The 17626-nt window shown below is 39.1% G+C and overlaps 1 protein-coding gene across 1 annotated transcript in view; it reads left to right on the forward strand.

Annotated features, from left to right (window-relative positions):
- Positions 1-404: 404 nt before the first annotated feature.
- LOC114660806 (synaptopodin-2) overlaps positions 405-17626 on the forward strand; it is a 77030-nt gene continuing 59808 nt past the window's right edge. The window contains exon 1 of the mRNA XM_028813717.2: positions 405-1270. Within this exon, the coding sequence (XP_028669550.1) occupies positions 820-1270 (451 nt within the window). The 5' untranslated portion in view covers positions 405-819. The remainder of the gene's footprint in view (positions 1271-17626) is intronic.

A 17626-nucleotide genomic window follows, 5' to 3' on the forward strand; every position in this document is an offset into this window, starting at 1 on the left:
TAACAACCCCTATGTCAGATGCCTTAGAAGTTCCAGAGACACGTACTCATCCTACATGCAGAAAATCTAAGTGATCGTCCATGAGTGTTGAAAATGTCATCTCAAGGAACTGCATTCACAGAGACATACAGATAATCGAAATAAAATAAGGTGCGAGTGAGACACGAGTGGAGACCTGAACTGCAGAGCGCCGCATTCCATTGTCTAAAAGCATTCGACTTCAAATAGGTAGCACTGATTTGGAGATGGTTATGATAAAAGAGAGGAGTGTAATTCGCTCCATTCCGTGGTCACGAAAGCATTTATTCTAAACACGAACGTAGGGTTGTGTTAAAACTCTAAAAAGTCAAAGGTGAAGAACTGTAAGTGAACTGCGTTGTAATTTATCTCTCGGGTCTCCCACAACATGGCTGAAGTCTTTTATGGTTTTAGCTGTGTGACATCTTAACACATGAATACTACATTGTTGCCAGCTCGGAACTCAAAACTATCCAGAAGAGATACCTGCATCTGTCCAACGTTTTAATTTTGAGGTGTAGCGCGACTCGCCCAAAGTTTCAACACGCAATTGATGCGGACTGGACTACTCCATTAAGCTATTAAGCTCCAACAATATATTCCAGGAATTCTTAAACGTGCATTTTTATTTTTACAGCAAACATCTTCAAATAAAGAAAGAAAGAAGTCTGAAATTATATATGTTTTCTTTTTATTGGAAGGGATGGATTAAGATGTCTCACAAGTAACAGAAGAGAACTGAGGGAACCACTAATAAAAAACATAACTCTATCGAGTTATCTTTATTACCAGCGCTTTGCGATGCTGAAAGTCAGCCAATATCCTGAGTCCCAGGGGCAGGAGAGCGGAGCAAAAGGATCGTGTGAATTAGGCAGCAGTGCTGCGGACGGATGCCTGCCTACCAGCGCCGAGAGCGATAGACTCAACGCAACAGCAGCCATCGAAAATCAAAGCTCAATTGTCAAGAACTGCGCGATGTCTACGACTCAGCTGCGAGGTGAAGACAAGGCATGCGAGACGCGAGGGATGCGACAGAGGGTGGCACGCGGCATGAGCCTTGAAGATACCTCTTTATCGAGAAGTTCATTTTCACCCAGAAATTCCGGAGAGCGTAAAGAAGGCTTAGCGGGCTGTCTGGTACCAACGTCCACTGCCGCGAAAGAGACGGACGGAACAGAATCGCCTGCGGAGTGGAAAGTATACAAAGTGAAGCCTGTGGTCATTGCCAGCGCAACTAGGAGCAGAAAACCAAGTAATTTCTTTTCTTTACTCTTTCAACCATATGCGCATCGATTTGTTAAAACTAAATACGGAATTGGCATAACTATGCAGGGTATTCATGTTTTATCGTAAACGGTGCAGTTATGTGTTGACCATAAAAGCTATCCATGTCTGATATCAGGTGAATGAAACTTGCAGTGATGTGCACGCTCATTTTAACATTAACTATATAGTAAAAAAGTAAATAGATCACTGACATGCATATGTTTTTCAAAAGTGGTTGTATTAACTTATAAAACTCCCACCAGTAGAAATTAGTCTTAATTTTCATATAGCGTCTGTCACGATTAGTAGCTTCATTCAGTTTTAATAAAGTGGGAGATTAAGAGATTAGTTCAGCAAACACGCAACTGAACAGCTGAGTCTACAACCCCGCAGCGGTTCCTCTGCTACTTTAGAAACTAAACATTAACTCATCAGCTGCAAACGCCTTGTGTTTACTGCAGTATAAATCCACATGTTCGTTTATCTACCCACTTAACGAAACTTGTAACCAAATATTTAACTACAGTTGTTGTCAGACGTGCAACATTTAAAGGTAAATACATATAAATCAGGGGTCTCAAAATCTGGGTGCAGGTTTTCATTCCAGACAGTTTTTAAATGTGTAGTCAGTCAGCACTGTTAATGAAACTTGCTATACACTTCCAAGCCGTAAGATTAAATAAAGTAAAACTAGCAGCTTGAATGAGCTCTTAATTATAAAACTGGTAGCAAACTGAAGCCATTGCAATCCACCAGTACTTTAACTGAGTCAGAGACCCCAGCATTAGCGCTAAGTCATGTACTCACTCTGATAACATCTGCCATTTATAATATTGTTTTCTTTTTTGGATATCATTAGATCAATAAAATAGATAGATAGATAGATAGATAGATAGATAGATAGATAGATAGATAGATAGATAGATAGATAGATAGATAGATAGATAGCACTTTATTTGTTCCAAGGAGAATTTTAGCTTTTTCAAGAAGCTCAAGAAATATAACAAACAACAGCAACAACGTACAGCACAATATATACAAGTATTAAAGAAAAGAAGAAAAAACATCTCCAAGAGTGTGTCCCCTAACTATACCTGTCTTATTAATCAGCTTGTTGATTCGGTGGGCCTCTCTTGAAGTGTCTGGCACAGAACACTACAGAGCTGTAAAAGATGTCATTACCTACACTGAAGGAAATCAGTCTCCTAAGAAAAAGTCTGTTTTGCCCATTCTTATTTAGTTCCTATGTCTTACTAGACTAATCTAGATTGTCATTGATGTGGACCCCCAAGGCAGAGGTTCTTTGGCACAGAAAAACCTAACCAGTTTCTTGGTTTTGTTGATGTTGAGCTGCAGACAATTCTTTCTGCACTAAGAAGCAATGTTCTCAACCTGACTACTATATTTTGTCTCACCTCACCTTGCAATACACCCCAATCATTAGAGACGTTGTGCAAGTGACATGACCTTGTGTTATATTTATAGTTTGAGGTGTAGAGGATAAACAAAAAAGGTGAGAGGACAGTTACTTGTGGTGTTCCAGTGTTGTTCACATCCACATCAGAGATACAGGCTTTGAACCATACAAACTGTGGTGTGCCGACAGATAGTCCAGGACACCACAGGCTTATCCACCTGCGTAAGTCTAAGCTCACCCTTAACAGGGATGACTAGATGCTATTGAATGTACTGATGAATTACATAATCCTCACAGTGCTGCCAGTTTTGACCAGATGGATATAAGCCACGTGGAGCAGACAGATAATTGCATCTTACACTCCAATCTTTGTCTGATAGACTGACTGTATTGGGTCCAAATAAGTATTTCACAAGAAGGTCTTCATGATGTGTGACTTATTTTTAGTCATTAGGTGAGTAGGTGCCTGCTTTCTTTGGAACTGGAACAGTACAGGATGCTTTCCATGGCGGCAGCACTTTCTGGAGCCTTAACGGCAGGCTGAAAAGGTAACAAAAGATTCCACAGTTTCTCAGCACAGGAATTAAGTACTTGAAAAGTAACTTCATCTGGTCTTTTTCTATGTGCAGCCTTCTCTTTTGTCTCCTCACTTGGTCATAAGTTATTGACAGCCTACAATATTGATGGATTCATCATTGGCCATACCAGTTGAAGTGATAGGAGTTATTGATACAGTATAAGTGGTATAGGGGAAGAAGTTACCAGTTAGAAGGAAAATCAATTTAGAACCATGTGTGCCCCTAGCACCCAAGTCATGGATTGCCTGAGTTCTGTAATTATGTCCAGTCCATTCCACACATCTTTCATGTTATTCTGAGAACGTTCATTTTCCCTATTAGCTTTGCTATCTTCCTTCCCTTCACTCAGCATTTTCTTCAGCACTGTCTATAAGCTTTTCAAAGCCCCTTTGTCCACATATTTGAGCACTGTTCTTGTAATTGAGTGGACATTTTTAGTTTCTTATGGCTTGCTGTTTGGAATGATGCACCTTGTTTTTGAGAGTATGATACTATTGGCATAGAAGTTAGTATAGTCTGTAATTAAGTGACCCCCTGGGATAAATGCAGAGTGTATTAGCATCTGTTAAATGACAACTGAATGACAACTGAAGATGCTGTCCTCACTAAAAGATGGTGGTTTGTTATTCTGGAGTCAGAACAAGCAACCTCCACAATTATCAGGCAACCAAAGGAGGTTGACTGCATAAAACTTAATTGGGACATAAAAATTCCCTGAGTGATTTCCCAGTCAACCATGCAGAATGAGAAAGATTCAGATTCTGAGGTGAGCAGCAAGATGAATCCAGTGGAAAGAGGTTCTATATGAGAGTTAGCTGTTGTTGATGAGGTGAATTTCAGCAATGAGATGACTGTAATTTAGATCAGGAGCTGTACTGAAAATGTGTTTATAAGCAAGCGATAACTTTTCTGTTTTTGCTCTGCACTGACACTAATAGACTCAAAAGTATCTGAAAAGTATAAAATCTTGAACAAAACTATTTGTTTTCTGTGTAAACATGGATTACATCTTCAAAGATATATTCATCCAAACTGTATTATATCATGCCCCTTAAATATTTTTTTAAAAGGATAGTGCTTTAACGTGCATTTTAAATGCACAGCAATTAGGCAAAATATACTATCAAGGCAGTTAAAAAGGTAATGATTGTAATTAATACTAGGATTAAAAAGACAGTATACCCACATGTGACCAGATTTTCTGCAAAAAAGAAAATGCACACCTTTATGGATTTCTTACTCTATTCACACTTTATTTTAAATAACATCTCAAAAAGAAATTAGGTATAATGAAGAGCAATCACTACCAGTACCCAGGCCATACTGTAAAGAGGGCACTTCACCATTTGACCACCTGCTATTGGCAGGGCTTTTGAGAACTGCTCAGGTAAATGACCCAAATCTCTAACTTGGAGTTGCACATCTTTATATGCCATCTCCATTATAAGTGAAAAATCATTGTTTTCTTTAGCTTGTGCCATTCAGTCATGCTTTATTTGGAAGCATTTGACTGTTTTCCTGATGAGAGATAAACTGAAATACTTATTTAACTACTGTAAATGCAAAGCACAGAGCTGCCTGTGACGCAAAATGCAATGAGAGGCTGATCCCAGGGTCTCCTCCTTAGGATGTGAAAAAGGAAATTAAGCCTCCCTGAGGAATAAAGGGCAGCTAAAGGTCCATTGGGAGTCATACTAGTAAAGAAAAAAATAAACATACGTAACGAGTGGAAGCAAGTGGAAAAATGTAGGAGTCCTAAGGCCTAATAGGATGCAGTAACCCCAGGATTGAAGACTTGAATTTAAAAGGTATCCTGAGGATGGAATGTTCAGTGTTAGTATAACGACAAAATGAGATGGAGGTGACAATGTTAAAGTCTCGGCTTTGGTATCTACACTGTTGCTAACATTTTGGAGGATATCTCCATATTTTGTGGTGTTTTCTGTCTTTGTCTGAGTGTGAATAGATTTAAAAAAATCATTGCTGGGACATATTTCTAGCCTCAGATGCAATCAAACTAGAGAACCTAAACAAAAAAAAATGTATTGGCTATATCCATGAGGTGAAAGCACTCTGTATAGCCATCTTCACACTTGGGGCGAATGCTAAAATTCTAAACTTTGCAATTGTTTCAGGAAGCCAAGTTATAATGAATTGGACATTAAAATGAATTGATATAACGAGTGAGAAATGATTGTTTTGGAGCTGGATAAGTCAGACTGTTGTTTTAGAGCAGACAGAGTTAAGGTCAGCCATTCTTATACTTTTGCTATGCGTATATTCTCTGTGTGTGCATAAGCAAAAGTGCAACAAAAGTGACTTCTGGTGTGGTCTTTAACTTTTAATTAAATAACAGTACGGAAAACAAGTAGAACCATATACATTCTTTGCATGACTGTGGTGAGACAGAATCTGTCCAACCAAAAATAAAGCATGACGGATTGGCAGGAAGCTTTACATTTTACTAAATGAGCAATTGCCAGACACCCCTCCCCACTAAGTCATCCGAGAAGCATGTGTCTGACATCAACAGATGATAGTCTTTATCTTTTAATTACACTGGACATCAGACAACAAATGGACACAAACCACTTTAAATATAACAGTAGATTTCATCATCTGCAATGTTACAAATAATCAGTCACATTGTTTTTAATCCTTTTGTGTAAATATTTTTAAAGATACACATCTTGCCTGAAGAAGGGGCCTGAGTTTCCTCGAAAGCTTGCATATTGTAATCTTTTTAGTTAGCCAATAAAAGGTGTCATTTTGCTTGGCTTTTCTCTACATTCATAATGGCTAACACGGTACAACACCCTAGTAATCTTTTTAGTTAGCCAATAAAAGGTGTCATTTTGCTTGGCATTTCTTTACTTGAAATAAAAAAAGCAAACAAATGTACAAAATGCAGTGGATGATAAGGAATTTAAACATAAATAAAAAAACATGCAAATACCTTTTACTGACCAGTAAAGGGGACGCTACACCTTGCAAATATTGCTTCTCAGTCTTAATATACATTTGTTTCAAACAGACTCAGTTTTTTAGTATTCACTCAACTTATTTGGCCTAGTTGGCTCAGCCATTACTACTGTTCCAGAGAAAAGGGTTTAAGCCTGGCCTCGTCATTGTCTGTGTTGAGTCTGCATGATCTACTTGTGACCGCATAGATTTTCTCCAGATACTCTATTTTATTCAGCCATTGCTGACTATACATTGGTCTGGGCATGTGTATGAGTATTCCCTGCAATTGACTGACATACTAGCCTGCATTGTTTCTTGTTTTGTGCCAAACGATATTCAAACTTTGGGTTCTTGTGTCCCAAAATGGACTAAGTGGACTTAGAAAATGAATAGTGGATCAGCGATTTGTACTATAATGATTCTGGGTAAATATGTCCTCTAAATACATAATGAAGAATAAATATGTACGTAGTAATCAATAAAATGGAACAACAGGTTTACAATGAAAGTTGTTAAGATATAATGGCACACAGATACATCAGTGTTAAATTTTCCAGATTACAACTTGTTAATAATTCTAATATTTTTTTAAATAATTATTCTCATGATGTTTAATAATGAAATATGAATATTTGAGTATTTGGCGGCATCCAAGAAGCAGTGGTCCTGTTTGTGTGAAACCAGAGATAATACATAGGTTGTATATGTGAAAGAATCAAAGGAATTATGTATTGGTCTAGAATGGGTTGTAGATGGAGTTCAGTGACTTTGGGTCAAACTTAATGCACAACTATAAGGGCTACGTGTCAGAGCATCAAGTCATAAAAGAAGTAAATAGGACCTCACTGCACCTCAAAGCAAATATTGTGTAGATTCTCTTCCAAGAGGAAATATATTGCCCATGGAGGGTCTGAAGCATACTGTAGGTGGCCTTTCTAAATGCACCCACATTGGTTTTATTGAAGAAAAATCCCAACTTGTCAGGGAATGCTACTGTTGTCACATAGGCAGACACAGGAGATGGAAACCTTATGCGGGCTCACTGTGAAAAGATAGCAGGTGAGCAGCCACATTGTGTAACAAAAATAATCACCATGATACCTACTGTTTAAGATATGTATCATTCAAGAGCATTGTCTGGCTTGCACCACAAACTTTGTAATTTCACTTTGCAAATCCAATAGTTGTCTTTCACAAGCTAGAATAAATACTTCTTCCTGAAGATGTCCTGATACCAACTCTAGGCAGTCCAAGAGTCAAGCCCAAGACCAGCTTCAAAGCAGTAAGTGATGATGAGCATCCCATAGCAGATTTTGTGATGGACATTGTAATTGGAGTCTCACCTCTGTGAGTTGTTGGTAAGCCCTTAGTTATCAGCACGTTCTCACTACTCATGAAGGATGGAAAATGTTGACATATGTACCGTGGTAGCTTGCTGTTTACTCTGCTGGTCCTCCTACAGTGTTATTCCTGTGGTCTTCCCACACCATTCTAGACAGGCATGGGAGGCTTCCCGCACTGTTCAGCTGTCACATCAATATGGTCAACATGTGCCATTATATATTTGACTGGACACTTGGCCACGCTAAAACTAATGATTCTGCTCCTATAAAACTCACTAATTAGATTGTAAAGCATGTACACCATGTAATATTAGGCTTCCTAGATAGCACTGTGCAGATTTTTTCAAATTTAGTCATTAACCAAATTTCATAGCAATTTTCTCCAATGAATGGATTTTTAACCCCAACACCATTTTTTCTTCTTCTATGAGACCTAATTCTCTTCTTGACCCTTCCTTCGCTAATCACTCTGTGTCAAAAATTAGATGGGGAAAATTGCCTCCAGCAGTACACACGTTTAAATCCCAGTGACATCACAGAAGTCAGTAGACGGATTGGCAGAGCATGGGGTGTCATGAGGTCGCTGGAAAGGGGTGTGTGGCGTTCCTGATATCTATGCAAAAGAATAAAGGTCCAAGTCTTTAGAGTCCTGGTGCTTCATGTCTTGCTATATGGTTACGAGGCATGGACGCTATAAAGTGACACGAGACGAAGACTGGACTCTTTTGGTACTGTGTCTCTTTGGAAAATCCTTGGGTACCGTTCGTTTGACATTGTGTCGAATGAGCGGTTGCTCATGAAGTCCCGAATGAGGCACATTACCTGCATTGTGAGGGAGCGTCAGTTACGGCACTATGGCCATGTGGTGCGTTTCCCTGAGGGTGATCTGGCTCGTAAGATCCTCATTGTTGGGGACCCGAGTGGCTGGACCAGACCAAGGGGTCACCCATGTAACACCTGGCTGCAGCAGATAGAGGGTCATTTCCAGAGGGTGGGACTGGACCGTGTGTCTGCCTGGGGGGTTGCAAACTGGGTTCCCAAGATGTTTCATTGTGCAGTGGCTGCGGCAACGCACTGTACCAGTGCATGCTCCCCAACTTGACTTGACTTGACATCACAGAGTCTGTGGTGAAAACAATGCTTTACCCATTGTTTTGATTTTGCCACATTTTTGTACACAAGAGGAGTGAGGGACACCATTAGGTTCAGGAAATTTCATTCATGCTGAGTTGATAATTTATTGGAGCAGTATAGCTGTAACGCTTTTGTGCTTTTCTGCCTTCCCTATTTTTGTGTTGGTTTTGTCAAGTAGTAAAAGGCAATATTCTTATGAAGTCTTTAGTAAACTCTTTAAATGTAAAATTTAATATATTAACAATTATGTTAGCTTAAAATGTGTTAACTCGGCAGTTTTATGAATTGTAGTGAGATGCTTCACCTCTATGTTATTATTTTTTCAAGTTGACAACAATTTTCCTTTTCTATTTTCAGTCACAATTATTCTTAAAAATAAAGCAACTGAATCAACTACAACCACTTCAGGTGCTCAGCTTGTGCTTTGGCCACCAAGCTGCTCCCAGATTTGTATCCTCCCTGTTATTAAGTAGCTTCAGTGAAAATCAAGAAGCAAGGTTGCCCATCATCCTTTGTGTTGAGGAGCCCTGCCAGAAGTCACCCTAAAACAAATTAAACCCATTCCAGAGATAGAGGGAAAATGAAAGCTACTCATGAATTCTTTCAAATTTAATTGCTGGTGACAGAAAAGCTGATCACAAGACATAAGCTTCCAGCCTTAGGTATTTGTAGTTAGCAAAGGAGTTTAAAAGAATTAATTTATAAGCAAGTGGTATACCGATATTATAACTACATTTTAACAAATCATTTATTACCCAGTGGTACTCATGATGCATTAATAATAAGTATTTTGCATTTAGAAAGATTAGAAAGACCAGTCAGATTTTTGGAGTGGTTTGGAGTAACTGTCTGAGGTCAAAATTATGAAAGGCAACATTTTTAATATTCATTTACTGGTTCAGTTTATAGGTCACAGGGTCTGAAAAATGAGGAATAAATCTCAACCCGGGTGTTGATTCATCACAGGGGGTACTTGCACTCACACATACTGGAACGATTTAGAGTCAGTAATAATCCTGACATGTTTTTGTGATATGCTGGAGAAGAATCCACGCAGGCATGCAGAGGTTGAGCAAACTGCATACATACAGTGACCAGACTGGGACCTGATCCCTGTATCACAAAGCTGCGAAGCAGCACTGTTAACCCCTGCACCACTGATTGCTTCTTATTTGTTTGAATATATCTAAGTAGCAATTTTTCCTTTTTTTAATGTGCCAAATGACTTGTTGTACAGAATATTTAGATATGTGAGGCTCCTGGAGAGTATCAGATGTGTGCAATTAGTCCAATAATGAAGGCAATTAAGTTAACTAAATGTTCAGGTTGAGTGAAAACCAGAAGACAGCACAGCCCCCCAGGCCTGGAATTCACTCTCCCTTCCATGAAGATCCCTTGTGTCTCGTATTTCCACATACTGTAAACTGTTAAGAAAATGCAATATAGCAATGGGTTTTACATTCTTAAAGCAAAAAAAGGCGATATTTTTTCCATTTTTTTTCTTATATTGTAGACTGACTATAATAAGAAAAATGTTAAGGACTTTGAACAAGCAAATTGAATTTATTTTTGACATGTAAGAAACTGCCCAGCCTGAGATGATTCAACACACATCCTTTTAATCAGCAGCTTTCATTATCTGTCAGCATTCCAAGACAAGGCGCTGAAGCCGCTCTTTGCTCTTTCACTTTTTTAATCCCAGACAGAGACGTTCTAAACATTAAGATAATTTAAAACACAGAATGCAAGTCCAATGCTGCAGTATTCATGATATGTGAAAGCTATAAATGTCGCTGCTGTTTTTCCTGTGTACAGTTATTAAAAAGTTACAAAGCCATCATGTAAAGAAATCTACAGCTGGATTTACTCATCAGACGGCTATGCTAAGCAAGATCCAACAGTGCCCTTGATGATGAGCAGCTGCTCACAGTTAGGAGCGACATTTAGAAGAAATGAGCACACTCCCCGGATTAGAAGTGGAGTATACAATAGGATTACAGCTCCAAAGTTTAAAGCTTCAAGACTTGTCACACAAACACACACACACACACACACTGGTGCGCGCAAACTAAAGCATGGAGTCCACATACTGAAGATTAAAAAAAGATGGATATTCTATAATGATTTATTGCACATATTCAAGCCTGTATATGGAAGAGAAGAGTGATGCAGCTGTTAGCACAGCATGGGTATGAACTTTGTGAGTGGCTGTTGTTCATGTGGAGTTTGTGCAGCCCCCCTATATGTGTGTGTGTCTTCCCCTGTGTGCTCCTGTTTTTATCCAAAGTCCCCAAAGAGGTGTGTGTGCTAAGTTAATTGGTCCTGTGTGAGACTGGGCATGAATAAGTGCAGGACTTTGTCATGTGATGGACTGGAACCCTATCCAGGCCGTTTCCTGCCATATACCTGGTATTGCAGGGATAGGTTCTGACATTCATAATCCTGAATTGGACTAAGTACATCAGGGAATATTATGTTTATGTTATTCAGGACAATCAAGGAAAAAAAGATAATAATAATAATAATAATAATAATACATTTTATTTATATAGCGCCTTTCCCATGCTCAAGGCACTTACAGAATATAATAAAGAATGGCAGCATATACAGTATATAGCATTGTACAAACCAAATAAATAAATAAAGAAGATTAAGACAGTGAATTCTGAAAAAAAAACACATCATAATTGATGGTCTAGCACACACGCACAGGTTACATTAGCATCTTGACAGAGAAGTAAACTGAGAGAAGGGTAATAAAGTCAAGTAGAGCTAAAAGCCTTCCTGAACAGATGAGTTTTGAGTTGTTTTTTAAAAGAATTCATGGAGTCAACTGACCTGATTAATTTCGGTAGGTCATTCCAGAGTCTGGGCGCTATACAGCTGAAGGCCCTGTCACCCATGGAATGTAGATTAGTGAGGGGCACAACAAGATTGCAGATCTAATTATACTCGATATAAAACCATAGACTGTCATACTGCACCCATGTAATGCATGTTTAGCCAGTCTTCACAGTAATAGTCACAAGGCCAGAATGAACCCTGAGTGAGATACCAGGGCACACTCACCCAAACCACACCAGGGCAAATTTATGAGTCCCCAGCAAATGTAATTTACATGCCTTTAGAATATGAAAAAAAAACAGTACTGGAGAAGGCCACCATGTACACAGGTAGAACATACAAACTGGTCAAGCATAGTGACCAGGATGAGATTTAAATGGACATCACACTAAAATTAGTTAACTAATTGCACAGAGTGTCTCTTTTGTCATAACACTTTTATTGAAGTTTAGTAAGAACATGCAGAATTTACAGAAATTAATATATACAATAATAAAGCCCAAATTTTCAGCTAAGTGAAAAGCAAAAAGAAACATGGAACGATCATGACCACCACCCTGCATGGAATTTCTGTTGCTTCTCTCTACTGTCCTGGTTTACCTTTTATAAGACTATAACTACTGTATGCACTTCACACTATTGATTGCCCAGACAATGGCCTATCTCCCACTGAAGCCATATATGTAGCTCTTTTTTGAACCAGAAGTTTTGTGGTGAAGCCCTCTTAATCTTAGAAAATGGTTATACAAAGTGTAGTTAATAATTTATCCATTTTATGGTCCCACTTTTGTGTCATTTAGTTGTAGGTAGCCAAAGCCTAAGGAGGCTGGTCCACCGCAGAGGACACACACAGATACACATACAGTAGATGCACACCTCCACACTCAGTCACTCTCAGTGGGCCAGTTTAGACCTGCTAGGGAAAGAAACAAGAACATATTTGGGATCTGAGAGGAAATGAAACATCAGGAAAACATGCAGACTCAACACTAGACAGTGGCCAGTTTAGCAATCAAGCTCTGCTGCCTAGAACTGTGAGGCAGACAGCCTCCTGCATTTAAATGAGGTCTTTATTTTATATAGTGCCCTATATACCAAACACTGTGAACTTTTATTTGATGTAAAATTTTTCAAATTTGCCTATCCATTCATCCATCCATTTTCTAACCTGAATATATCCTGGATGCTTTGGGCACAATGTAGGAACCAAGCCTGAATGGGTTGTAGAAAGGTGAATCCTTTCTTGACAGCATTAGCCACATTGCAAAAGCCGGTTCTAGATGGGACTTCAGTCCATTTCATGGCACACTCTCACTGAGTCAATTTAGAGTTGCCAGGGAATCTAAACTACATGCATTTAGGATGGAATCACCTAAAGACACTGGGTAAATGTGTTTACAGGATTTGAACCTGGCAGCAACGCTAAGTGCTGCATCACCACAATGTCCTTTATTTTATGTAAAAGCCTTTCCATTATCACAAAAAGGCCTCTGTGATTTTTCATGTTCCCTTAGTATCTTTGTGGGTATTTCTTTATGTACTCTAGGATTTTCCACATGTATTTTTTAGCTTGATTACTGGCTAAGTTTCCAGTGTAAGTGTTTCCTATAAATGATGGTACCCATGAAGTTTGTTCTTAATTTGCCCTTACTGCTGACAGGATAGTTGCCAGTTCCTTAGGACCTGAACTGTAGTAAGTGAAAAATGGATGTTAGGCAGTGCGGTTTGTGGCAAAGGCTTTGGAGTTCAAATCTTGAAATCCTGCTTAAATCTTGCTACTGACACTGCGTGACCATGAGGAAGTTACTAGACCTGCCTGTGCTCCAACTGAAAAAACAAAAGAAATGCAACCAATTGTATCTCAGATGTTGTAAGTCACCTTGGGTGAAGGTTTAGCAACATAGGTAAATGTCAATGGCTTGGATATGGTCCCATAGCTCCCAACTGTAATTTGTAAAGCACACAGAGTCAAGCCACTTTGTCACAGTGGTAACCATGCCTAAATATACACTGAAATCTTAAGCATATTGAAATCGATAAAACTACACAAACCATTACATTTGAGAAGGAGCTCCGTTCAGCACAAATACAGTATCATTTGTGTTTATATTTATCTACTGTCAGCAGTTTGTTACCTGGCATTTCAAACTTATGAATCATGAAAAGCAAAAGAACCCAAGTCGATGCCCCCATTTTAAAAAGTTTGAGTGGGTTGTGTATACTGCTAGTGTTATCTTATCCTGGAACTGCCAACGGTTCCATAAACTGCTCAAGCTGACCCCTTAAACCTTTCATACTAACCATTTCTGTAATGTTGTAAAGTATATGCACAAACTAGATAGACATCCATTATCCCAAGTAGAGAACTTATTGAATAGTCTGTAAAGCACAATGGTAACAATAATCTGGGAGTTTTCAGGAAAACAGAAATAAAAGCCTCCCTTAGACAAACCAACGGAAAATAAAGTACATTTTTAACCAGCCCAATAAATGTAACCACAGGCTGCACTTGGAGTCATTTAAAAGGAAACTCCCATTGCAGGAAGTCTAAAGGAGAGTCTGTGTGAGTGAGCTGTGAATGAGCCAGTTGGCTGTGCATGCCACAGTTCATGCAGGCTGTAAAGCATGCTGGGCGGCACCCGCTCTCTGTCAATGCAGATTCTAACATAGAATTAATCACGTAGCATTCCTTCCTGGACAGGTGTGCATTTCTTCCGACACCAGGACGCAACTTTTACTAGCCTATCTTCCAAGTTAACATGGAATCTACACAGTCATTCACACTAAAATGGCCATACCTCCCACTGGTCTGATTTACACTTCATTAGTGAATGTTGATTTTTATTGACCGCTGTGTGTATTTCCTCTAGGATGTGATACAAAAGTCACAAATGGCTAAGGACAAGGTATGCGGAACCCAAAGTCTTTAAGAGTGAAAATCCAAGTAGACATTATGAATAGCCTTTCACTGTTGCAAAAAATGGCAAGAATGTTATCTGGCAGCTCATTTTACTGGAAGTATTGCCTGCTGGCAAAGGAGCAAAACTAAAGAGCTTTAGGTTCAAATCCCCCTCTCAGACCTTGAGCTAGACACTTCATACAAACATGTCCTCAAATTCTAATGGCCATTGTGCAGTTGGGTGACAGTGAATTCTAAACAAGCAAGTGTAATTTTACTAAGAAAAAGCAGAATAACTAGCAAAGACTGCAGGGGGCAAAGTAATAAAATTGGCACACCTTAAACAGCCAACAGGATAATCACTTCCTCGATCTGGTTTGCCAGTTATAAAATTGTCAGACAATGCTTATTTGTAGGGGGCATGGTAGTGCAGTATTTAGTCATGCTGCTACAACACCAGCTTGATCAGTGAGGAGCTTGTGTGTTCTCCTTGTGTCCTCTTGGATTTTATCTTAACATGATTTGAGCAGCTGCTGACCGGCCTACAGGTATGTGTGTTTAAAAGTAGTCCTTGGTATACACAATAATGCTGTCCAGAGCTGGTGCTGGGTTTTGCTAGAGCAGGAAAATTAAGCACTGCAGTGCTCAGTGAAGAGTGCTTTACAGGAATCAATAGAATTAAACTTAATGGATGGAAGATTTCTAGGGCGCCTTGATGCATTCTTATTTATGTTAGTTGAATGTCTGTCTGACATGATCATTCTTAATTCACTGATTAATTATAGGTTTAATGGGCCATTAAATTAAACAGGAGGGACAGCATCGTGATATCATTATTTTTCTATCTTTAATCATTGATGTATTCATTTATTTTGCAAACATGTGTCTTCCAATACAGGGTCGCAGGCGACTTAGGATGTAGTACCAGTTTGCTTCACTGCAGCATGTTAGTAGGTTACAATATATTGGTATTTTATTATCTTTTTATGCTACAATGCCGCAATAAATATTTTATATAGCACCTTTCACATATATTGAATATTATTATAATATGTTACAAAGACATTTTCAAGATTGTTTTATTATAATAAAATCTGTTACACTGTTAAATTTATTTATTTTGCACCCTTTTCTTGATAAATGTTATGACACAAATATAGATTCATCTGTTCATCCATAATAGCTATATAATGTTACTACAATCAAGCCTATTTAATCTATTTTAGACTTGTGGTGTCCAGAGCCTATCCAGGTGGTGCTGGGTGCAAGACAGAAACCTGGAATGAACAGGGAGCCAGACCATCACTGGGCACACTCACACTGGGACAGTCTGTAATGTCCGATTAACATAAAGCACATGGGTTTGGGGTGTGGGAGAAAAACTAGTGTACCTGGAGAAAAATTCACACAAAAAATGGGAGACCATGCAAAATACATAAATGGTGACCAGACTGGAAGTAAAGCCAGGATTCTGGAGGTGTATGTTAGCAGTTCTAACTACAATGCAATCATGCCAGCCAAGAAGTTAGATTTTCAAATTATTTTACAGTTTAAGTAAAATGGTCTGGCCTGATTGTGCTAAAAAACCATTGTCAAACATTCTGAAGCCATAATTAAAAGTAGAATAATTCGTTTTAAATGTGTATGTATCTCACCCCCACAACACAAGCTTTTGTTCACCTTGGTTAAATGTGGTTTTAAAAAACATGGGATTCACAAGCAAGCACATTTACTAGTCGTAGGTATATTTTAAAATTCAAAATGCTCCCAAGAGGAAGATGTTAAAGCGTTTAGCCTTGGAGCAGGCAGTTGCTGCTAATCCTGTCTTTCAGCGCTGCATGGTGGAATGCCGCTGTTATTCTATATGCCCGGTTGATCCAGAGAGAGAGAGAAAGAGATGGGTCAGGCGGGGCTGGGAAATCATTCATCTGGCAAACAGCTAAGTGGAGCCGAGGGAGTCTTCAGAATCTTGCTTTTCAGCAGAGCTCGCCTGAATTCTATCTACACCCAGAGACTGAGCAGTGGGGTAACATTGCCTCACCTAACACCTCAGTTTTAAATTCTGATGTTTTGGAAGGGATGCCAATTCCTCTGCTCTCCCAAAAGACTGATTCTTAAGTTCACTGTTTAACTTAGCCTACTCCTCTCCCATGGCTTCACTCGGTACTGCCGTGCTCTCTTGGATTGCAGGGCAGTTCTAGGTCAAATATATGAAGTATATGCAGCCCTGTAGCTCACACAGGTCACATGTGAGAGCTCTCTTATCAAGCAGGGTCATAACATGGTCCATCCTTTTAAGGTATCACTGTTACTTAGTGGGGTAATGCAGTAATTTTAGGAATCACTCTTTGCAAACTACGGTACCTTTCAATATACATACAATAGCACAAATACTTGTTATTCTAATTATTTAATAATTGTCCACCCAATACCCTCAGCATTCAGTGTGACATGTTTTGAAACAGCCACCAACCCACAGACCGACACTGTAAGATAGTAGAAGTGTTATCTTTGTGCAGTTTTCTGATATTTTTTTAGTTGCTTGTACATTAAATAGAAGAATGGTAGATGCCTGATCCACACAATTGATGTGCCCATTGTAGTTATTGTAGGCTACCAAAGTGTAAGGCTTAGTGACTTCCACATTTCCCCTGACAAGAACATTATTTATTGTTGCATTTTGAACAGTGCTTAGGGGCTAATGTCTTTCTTGTCCTTGCACTTGATTGCAATCATTTTGACATTTTGCCATGCAGCTACTGTCGCACCGTGGTGAAGCTTCATGCGGCAGAAGTCACCAGGCATATCACACTGATTTGGCTACACAGTGCTGTATGCATCAGTTTCACTGTCTGCATCAATGTCTGATGACCAATTCACATCATCATTACTATCGCTTGATTTTAACAGTGGTTCAGTTTACAGCTTTTCGTTTGCCATTGTGTTCTTTGATTGATGGTTCTTCCCCACTCATAAATATCGATGAGTTACACACCAAAGAGTTTCCATAAAGTCGCAGAATGCATCCAAGTACCCCACACTGCATCTTGCTGAATGGGGTGTGGATAAACATGGGTTGAGTTAACCAGTTAGCTCCTCTCATAATCTACAGGCTTCATACCCCATTACATATGCTGGTAGTGACAGTTGTCAGGCTACATCT

The sequence above is a fragment of the Erpetoichthys calabaricus genome, chromosome 11, assembly GCF_900747795.2.
Source record: "Erpetoichthys calabaricus chromosome 11, fErpCal1.3, whole genome shotgun sequence".
Lineage (NCBI taxonomy): Eukaryota > Metazoa > Chordata > Cladistia > Polypteriformes > Polypteridae > Erpetoichthys > Erpetoichthys calabaricus.